General features: G+C 42.4%; 1 protein-coding gene across 1 annotated transcript; it reads right to left on the bottom strand.

Annotated features, from left to right (window-relative positions):
- Window positions 1-5,512: 5,512 nt before the first annotated feature.
- Window positions 5,513-6,595, bottom strand: LOC9656900 (putative glucan endo-1,3-beta-glucosidase GVI). The gene has a single exon (XM_024687857.1). The coding sequence runs from the start codon at window positions 6,593-6,595 to the stop codon at window positions 5,513-5,515; it is 1,083 nt and encodes a 360-aa protein (XP_024543625.1).
- Window positions 6,596-9,314: the final 2,719 nt, after the last annotated feature.

Here is a 9,314-nt window from a genome sequence, read left to right as displayed (position 1 = left end):
GCGACCCTTAACAACATAAATTTTATGCTCTCCAATCATTGAGGCATTTTACATAAAGATTTGCAAAAACCTTGACAAAACACATATTAGATTGAAGAAGTAAATAAAACAGATTAAAATCCACTTTCTCACTACAAATCAGTGGTATTGGCATCCCATGTTCATCTTCCACTATTAAAGTACAGTTCTGCCATGGAAATGTTGGACAAGATATACATCCCACAGTTGTGGGAATCTATTTCCACTTCAAAACCATCCTCCTGCCTTGAAGTCCAATCTTCGTGCTATAACCCACACAGAACAAAAGATATATATCAGTTGTGAACTGTGTAACGTTTTGCATACCTTCCACAAATCTCTCACACTTGCTGTCACAGTTGGTTCCAATCTAGAGTTGTTCCTAATTAATGCTTTCTTCCACCCTTTGTTCCATGCTGCCATGACAATTCTATCGCAGAGGACCAGCCCACACCTGCTTGATCACACAATGCTTTGTCAGTATCAAACAAGAAGTAATTACTTCAAACTGTCGTATCTGGCTCACTTTGCGTCCCTGTATTCCTAATGAATCTACATGTCAAAAGAAAGATACTGAGAAAGTAGTGGCTCAAATCCTAAAGAACTTACCTTGGTTTACCACTATTATCTGGATGTTCTTGTAAATTTTGAGGTGTATTTTTGTGATTGTTCTCAACTCACAGCCAATGATGAGAGGTGCTTGAGGCAAGGCACTCTAGTCTAGATTAATGAGAAATGAGCATGCAAACCTTCATGATAGACCAAATGCTGAAATGTGAAGGATACTCAGCTAAGGACATTCGACCATTCCCCACTTGGAGCATGCCAGGATCTGAAAGAGAGAAACTTGAGAAATTTATGCAAAGCCAACCACTGATCTCACCATTCCAGCCTCTGGGACCAGCAGGAAATGCCCACAAATTATTGTCATCCACTAGCAAGTCTATGCTGCAAGTGAAACTGGTCAGAAAAGGAAAAAAGAAGAACTTTACTACTATCTTATAGTAGGTTATCCACTCTACGCAATGTGTATTTTGTTTTTTCTTGCTATCTCGCAATATGAGAGCTCATGTTTCTGTGCATAGGGGAGAATATCATCCAGCCGTGTGGGCTGGGAAGTATGCAAATAGCTGGCAGACATCACTTGATGTAAAAGACAGATGGCCACCCTGGTTGACATAAACAACACTTACGTACTAAAGGTAAAGCACTGAAATGTGTTTTCTCTTAAATATGTGTGTTCTCTGGGATCTTTATGCATGCTTCCATAAACTATAAGTTTATAAGAGAAACTTCCAATCGACCATCTTGTTTCAAGAGGTGACTTGCAAACAAACATCAAGTTCTCAAGGCTCTGAAGCAGCTTCTTGCTGTTGTCACATGTACAGACTTTTCTGAAAGTCTCATGTCTCCTCTGTAAAGTTGATCAAAGCTTTCCTCTTTTTCCAATTTTGAGGTGGTATTGTTCCGTCCCATTATCTTGGATTACAGCTTTAGTTTCCAGGATCCTGTCATCAACAGCAATGGTAATCCAAAACAATCCAGCATGACATTGTAATAGAGCTTGTGTTTAGTGTCGAGACAGACTCCAAGAAGCCAGGCCTATTCTTGAGAACACATTTTTAAGCTTGGCTGCACCATTAAATCCAGGAAGCATCGCATTTACTTCCAAAAGAAACTCGAGAGAAACCTGGCGCAAAAAATCTTTATTCGCAGCTTAGGAAACAAATATGGATTAAACAAAGCTCATGGATCAAGTATTCTTAATACTTACTAACTCTTAGTGCACATACATCATATCGCAGGTGCTGGATCATACATTACTGAAGAAATAAGCTAGTACACAAAGCATTTGCTACTAAGGTTTGGTTTCCAAGGCAATCATCAACAGACAAAGGAAGGGTATATCTAGAATAATGAAAATTTCTAAACAAAAATTCTAAACACTTTTCTTCGTATTTTGGTTACTTCGTTTATGGTGTAACACACTAGGTGCTGCAGAAACTATTTACCGTGAAAATAGCACACTAAGGGGGAATTGCATGTAAACGCAGGAACTTGGCGCTGGTGTCCATAACCTTTCTAGCCTCATTGTAGTGCTTTCTCATACATTTCATTTATATGTGTGTTTTAGATAGATTTGCAAGGTGGTCATTATCAACGACAGACCCAGACCCAAAAGCATAACTAAAGACTTCCTCGAAGTCTTTAGTTCATTTGAGCTACTCAAATGAATATCCACAATAATTGTATACTTGAATCTAGACGATCAGAAATGAGCCTATTTATGAGCTACTTAAAATACGCTAGCTGTAGGCATCCAATAGAGAGAAGATAGAAATATCAAGGAGTTAACAAGACATTAGATTCTTACTCCTAGCATATCCTGTCACATGGTCATCCTGTCCTATCGGCGTGCAACTGTAGGGCATCGACAATTGCATAATTAGCGTTCCAATCTGTATCACAGCAATTGAAAGTTGGCACTATAGCGGAAGGCCTTCAATAGCTGGAAAGCATTCTCCAATCACAGCTTTACAGTAATTCTTGGTTCCATGAGTAGCAGCAGCACAGGTGGCGGGCTATGGTGCTCAGCAGGGCTACTGGGGAATGGAAGACGGTTGGCAGGCTCTCTTATTCCATTTCGGACTCCTTTCCACGACGATTGTTTTGTAAGTTGGACGTCTTCACTCTTTAAACTATTTTATTATATCTCTCTTGGTTCTTGAGAGTTCTCACGACGCTGACTCAGTACTGCAAATTCATGTGCTTGCTGCTGTGAATTCCAGGTAAGGAATGCTCCATAAGAAATCAAGCTAGAGTCTTTGGAAACATGGACCAGATATCAAGGTGGGCAATATGTAGATGTGCCGCAGCTTGGAGAATGCTTTCCAGGACGAGGAGGAGCTAGTGAAGGAACAAGGGTGATGGTTCTGTTATTGTATGAATCTAATTTGTTCAAGAAATGCTACAACTTTTTAAAGCATAATTAGCAAACTCGTCGCCAACATGGAAGGGAAGCCAACACAGGTATGCAACCAAATTATGGATGTGAAGACAAGCCCTCAAACAATGATCGAAGCCAACGGGAAAGCTGCTACAATGATATGGCCACACAGTTAAACTGGAACTATACATAATTTGATTTGATGTGTCACTTATCCATGGGGCAAAGTCTATGTCTTTATATTTGTGTGTTCAGCTCCACAATGAGACGAAAGGAATTACACTCATTTGACTATGCTCTTTTCTTCCTCTCCTTCAATGTAAGCAAATGTTAATTTGAAGCTCGCATATAGTGTCTGCTTGCTTAGCACTTCTTATGCTTGCAGAGTCATCACCACTTCATAGTTTCAACGGCCAGATAAACGAAATGAATCATAAGACAGGAAGGAAGACCACTGTGTCCATTTCGAAACTGAGTTTTGGCAGTACATCAGTTCTTTGAAGAAGCAAAATATTATAATTGACTTGGCAGGATCAGTAAATCTACCTATTAGGTAGATTTCTACATATGTTACCACAGATAACGAGAGATCATTCTCAAGCTTATCGTGATGGCGTGGTGACCCAAAAGAATAGCCCGCATGTTTCTACCAAGGAATGTTTCAATATCATTAGACCGTTCCCTTTAGTATCACTCTGAGCCACATCTTATTTTGTCAATGCAATATTTTTTCCCAGCAAATTCTTTCATTCATAAATATGCATTTGTGGTCAAGCTTTTCTTTCAATCAAAACTTCTATTTTTCGGTGTCCCACCTAATGATTAACGTTAAGGCGCTAGTCTCTTCGCAAATTTAAACATGTAACTTTATACGGCAAGGTTATGTAAATCAGATTAAGCTTCAAACAAATAAGCCATCCTGGATCCCCGTCCGTGGGAAAAGCTCCACCACGAGCAGCATTGATGGGATCCTGGTGGCACCATTTTTGTCATTGCTGCAATGAAGGACATTCTCAACTAAGTAAACTAAATCTTGGTCTCCGTGGATCACAAAGCTCTTGAAGCGTAGGGATAGATTGATGCAAAGCACTAAGTTCAGCTAGATTATTCTTCACCATTCTCAAAGAGGGACCTATGTTTGCGCTTGGTGGCAAGTTCGATTTATAATCTGACCCGGGTAGCTCCTTTTTTTCTTTGCAAGAAAATCAAGGTACTTGCCCTGTGATCGACTGTCTTAATCGTTGATATGCTTAATAATGCACTCAAGATGACTGAAAATATGATGCAAAAGAAGCAGCACATTTGTCTGTCTCAAGCTTCACCATTAGAGGGCGTCTAATTCGGTTGTCTGTGAATATGATTTTTTGTTGGCAACCACAAATTTTATCCATGAAAATCTAAAGGCGTTTGAACCAAACTGGATGAACAGTCGGGTTGTGCCACGTCCCTGACAACGTCAGCATATATCAGTATCTGCACACTTTTTGTATCTAGCGGTTCAGATCATTCTGCTTTTCAAACTGGGGTGCAACCGTTCGTTGCAATTCTTTTTGGTTCCAGGTTGTCATTCTGCCAATAAACATGGAAAGTGCATTTCCTCTTCAGCAGTTGTCAACTACCGCAGGCATTTCATCGTCCTGCAGTGAGAAACTTTTGGACAAGCGGTTGCCATCGGTAGATGATCTCCTGGACACATTGTCGGCAGCAGCAGATCGATCGGTTTTGGCAGCAGAAGCAGCGACTGAAGCAGAACGTCTGGCAGCAGTTGCGGCAGAAGAAGCAGCGGACGCTTACCTTGCTGCATCTGCAGCAGTTGGTACTGACGAATTTGCGAGATTAAAGGACATTGCCGAGGCTGCCGAGAAGAATACGGAAGCACTCACATCAGCCGCTGCAAATGCATATAAGGCCTATTTCTTAGCATATGCACAATCAATGGATGCGTCTGCTGCCGTAGAGAAAGCGGAGCTGGATGCAGCTGCATGCGATGATCAATTGGAGCAGGAGGACGCTGAGTCAAAGGTATACTAAATGAATTAATCCTTGTGAAACGTCCATTTCCACCGCTGAAATTCAAGTGCTGCTTTCTGTTCTTTTTCTTTTGCCCATTCTGCTGGTTTTAGAGATCCAAAATCAAGAGAGCCTGCAGGGTTCCTTCTGTGGTTCCCGTTTTGGAAAGGCTAGCACATGACAATGTAACAAAAACCGCCACACTCCTGCTTAAATTTCTGTCTTGGACCGATAATGCACAGGCGGGTTATCAAGTGCAGAAGATTCGCAGCAGGCAGAGGCTCTGCAAAAAAAGGTTAAACACTGGATTTTTCATTGTCATGCGGAACTAAACTTTACATTGGAGTATTGTTGGCTCGAGTGCTCCCTTTAGATGTAATCTTGTGAAGAAAAACAGGAAACTGGAGCCTTTGCAAGAGTTCCATAAAGATACACGTGACACAACTACAAAAAATGAATGTAGTCAGCTGCTGCCTGACCTATGGTAAAGGCCTGCAGTATTTATTATTTCTTCTCATCTCAAAATAATCCATCCTCTCATTTACAGTCGGACGAAAATTTAAAAGGATACACGTTTGTCATGTTTGGATAAAACAAACCAAAGTTCTGTTCCATGAGGTTGTGCTTCAGATCCTCGTTGAACATTGAAAACACAAAAGCCTGAATGGTATAAGCCGGCCTTGCTGGTGTCCCTTCTACGTCCTGGGTACGGCATATTATGTTCCTCGTAAAAATGGCTGCATTCTGCATTGTTGCTCCGAAGCCCCCAGCCGTTGGCCATCCCGTTTCCCCAATCACAATCTGTAGATTCATGTATCCCAGTTTCTCTATGGCGGCATACACTGCATCTAGCTGAGCATCTAGCAGATTGCTGTACCGAAAGCTGGTGTTCGGATCCGTGACTGAGTTTTTAGGGGACTGGAGCAGAGCGAATTCGGCAGAGAGTGTGGCGCCCTTGTCCTCCCTAAAGGCGAAGTAAGGATAAACATTGAGCACAAAGAACGAGCGGCTGATGGACAGAAATTCTAGAAGATTTTGCATTGTGCTGACGTGTTGCTGGCGGAACATTCCATTTGATGGCGGAGAGGACGAGTTCTTTTCAAGAACGTCCATGGCATGCGGCGTCGAGACCTTGATCTTATCTGCCAGATCGTGGGCTCTCAAAATCTGGTAGAGATTCTGCATCGCCGGAACGAGGATTGTCGACATATGTGGGCTGAATTTAAGGACCTCGTTGCCCACTAAAATGGTTGTGATCTCCGCAATAAAGGGCGAAGCATATGCATCAAACCAGAACCGTGCGCCAGGCAGGTTTGCAGCTACCGCAGGTATTTCGTCGTTGGGTACTGTGACGACAACGCCAACATCTGTGCCCCTGAATGCTTGAAGAACAACAGGATCGGCATCGAAAATCTTTATGTGTGTAATATTCTCCCGTTTTGCTAGCGCTGCGACCTGGAGTGGAGATGGAAGATCATCAGCAACTCGTCCGTAGTTAATGCCAAATCTTTCCGCTCCTGCTGCAATTTTACAAAACTGATGGTTATTGCCGCAATGGTAGCTAAGTTTACCTGACGAAGCACCCACGACCAACAGGACGAGAAGAACAAGCATCGCCATGGTAGCGTCCAAGAACAGCGCACTCAAACAGCGCACTCTTTGTGTTAAATGAGGGCACGCCACGCGTCCTTTGTCACAATAGTGGTGTTTCTGTTTTCCTGCATTTAGTAAAGTTCAAGGGAACACTCCTCTTGACGAGGTCGTGATGCAGAAAGATCCAAAAAATCGAATAGAGTCCCTCAATGTGATGCAGAAAGATCCAAAAAATCGAATAGAGTCCCTCAACGTATCTTCCTCCTTGCACAAGTTAAGCTGCAGCAAAATACTTGTCGCTTCTTCTGTTGGCTTTTGTTTCTTTTTTGTATATACAGGATGTATGGAGGAGCTAACATTTAAATTTCTGGAAAAAACATGGACCCTACGTTAAAGTCTTGAGACACATTTAATAATCTGCATAATGAAGAAAAACATGTATAACACTAGAAACTAGCGGGCTCTCAGCTCCATTGGGAAAAGTAGAGAAAGTAAAATGAAAAGATGTTGTTATATATACTTTGGAGCAGAACAACGTGTAAGTCCGAAAAAAATAAAAAGAGATAGCCATGTCTAAAAAAGTGTTAATAGTCATTTACAGCTTTTGGTGGTACAAGCTAGTCACAGTAACTTTGTAGGTGCATGATGCAAGTGCTAAGCACTTGCATCCACTCTTGCTATATAGAAGAGGGGAAGAATTACTGGCAAAGATCCTGGGTTTGTCCTTTTCTAAGGCTGGTAGGCCACAGTTTATCAAAAAATAAATGGAAGAGGGGAAAAGGAGGAAATATAGCAGCATTCTCTCCTTGCTAGCAAGTCTTCTAGCAATTTATCCAATGACAATGAGCTCTGCCATGAGTCTTTGCGGCTAAGTTGATTAAGTAAAACTTCAAACCGAAAGAAAGAGTATAATGGTACTTCAGGAATTCACTGTTGCTGCCAATTCGATAGCAAAAAGTGGATGTTTGTATACTGCTCATTGAAAATTTATATTTGTTTGCCCAACAGAGGTGGGGTCTAAATGCTAATGAGTAACTGTATTACTATTATCTTGCTTGGTGGAGTGATGCAATGGAAATATGCATTCCCAATGCCCATGAACTATCATTTCCTTCAAAAATTACCAAAATGAGATCTTCCTAAGATTGCCTTATCAAAGTATGTACAAAGAAATTACAATAATAATTATGACATCCTATGGTGCAATAAAAGTCTATTCATTCCTTGGCTTGGGATGGAAAAGAAAAGCATGTAAAAGGGAGTCATGCAGCTTTACTGTCAGTGTGTATGTTAAGTTGGGCTCTGTGAATCAGAAGATGGTGGTGCCCAACATACTAACCTGGCTTCTTTCAGCAAGCACAGCAGAACTTTAAGGTAAAACAAATGGTGGCAGGGAGAGTTGAGGCCAATGACATTGGCAGCAGCTAGTTGTTTGTCCTTTTCTTTGGTGCCTACACCACTAGCATTGGCCTCACATCCCTCACCTTGTTAGGCACCAGCTTTGACCACATGGTCAATGTTGGTCAAAGGGGGCTCAAGGGTATATGAAAGCATGTTATTACAATGGAGTGGCAGTGCAATGGAGTTTTTGAGGTAGCTCAGGGGTGGTTGGGTGGTGAGGAACTTCAAGAGGAGGCATAATGTAGTCTCGGAAGACTATATCTCTATCTTTTTAGCTTGATCATAACATTGGTATCAAAGGAGCTGGTTGCGATGGCCGACCAAGTTGAATGCTAGAATCCTATTGTTGATGGTGGTGCTGATAATAGTGTCAATGGAGCTGCAGAGGTTTGGACCATTCAAGATGTTGTTCATGGGCTGCGAGCCCTTAATCAAAATCAGCAAGAGATGCAAGACGAGATGCAAGACGAGATGCATGGCATGATGGATACCATGCGTAAGTGTGTTGAGGGACTCGAAGCTCGACATGGTGGCGCTCCAAGTAAACCTTTCTTGGTAGATTGACTCAAGATTCCAACCTTTTCTGGTGATGGTGGTGTGGACGAGTGTCTTGCTTGGCTAGCCAATGTGAAGAAGTTCTTGGCCACTAGGGGAACTTTAGATGCAGATGTGAGACACAAATCCCTAAGCCCCAAAGTGGAGCCAAAAAGGTGCTATGTGGTAATGGCTGAAGTGAAAGCCAAACAAGCGTAACATGTTTGGATTAAAAGCTCTGACTTAAAAGGTCAAGAGTGGGAGTGGAACTCCCAATGAAGTGCTTAAAGAACAAGCATGAAGTGAGCAATAAGTGAGTCTCTAGAAAAGGGACTTGAGATGGACCCGAGATGGAGTTTGAGATGGAGTCCGAGATGGACCTGAGATAGAGTTTGAGATGGACCCGAAATAGAGTTCGAGATGGACTCGAGATGGAGTCTGAGATGGACCCGAGATGGAGTTTGAGATAAACCCGAGATGAGTCTGAGATGGACCTGAGATAGAGTTTGAGATGGACCCGAAATAGAGTTCGAGATGGACTCGAGATGGAGTCTGAGATGGACCCGAGATGGAGTTTGAGATAAACCCGAGATGAGTCTGAGATGGACCTGAGATGGAGTCTGAGATGGACCCGAGATGGAGTCCGAGATGGAACTGAGACTGAGACCGAGACCGAGTCTGAGTCCGAGTCCGAAACCGAGACTGAGACCGAGTCCGAGTCTGAATACTAATACAGGCTGTTGGGTGAAAGCCCAAAGCGATTGTCCCCCGGGGGGAGGTCTTCCGGCGTCCGGTAGCAGAACCTTTTTTT

Source organism: Selaginella moellendorffii, unplaced genomic scaffold (genome assembly GCF_000143415.4).
Source record: "Selaginella moellendorffii unplaced genomic scaffold, v1.0 SELMOscaffold_1, whole genome shotgun sequence".
Classification (NCBI taxonomy): domain Eukaryota; kingdom Viridiplantae; phylum Streptophyta; class Lycopodiopsida; order Selaginellales; family Selaginellaceae; genus Selaginella; species Selaginella moellendorffii.
The sequence above is the reverse complement of the archived record's forward strand: the minus strand, read 5'-3'. Positions and strand labels throughout refer to the sequence as shown.

Bases quoted from the DNA above. Each gene is read 5' to 3' on its own strand.
- LOC9656900 (XM_024687857.1), bottom strand. From the start codon at position 6,595: ATGGCGATGCTTGTTCTTCTCGTCCTGTTGGTCGTGGGTGCTTCGTCA.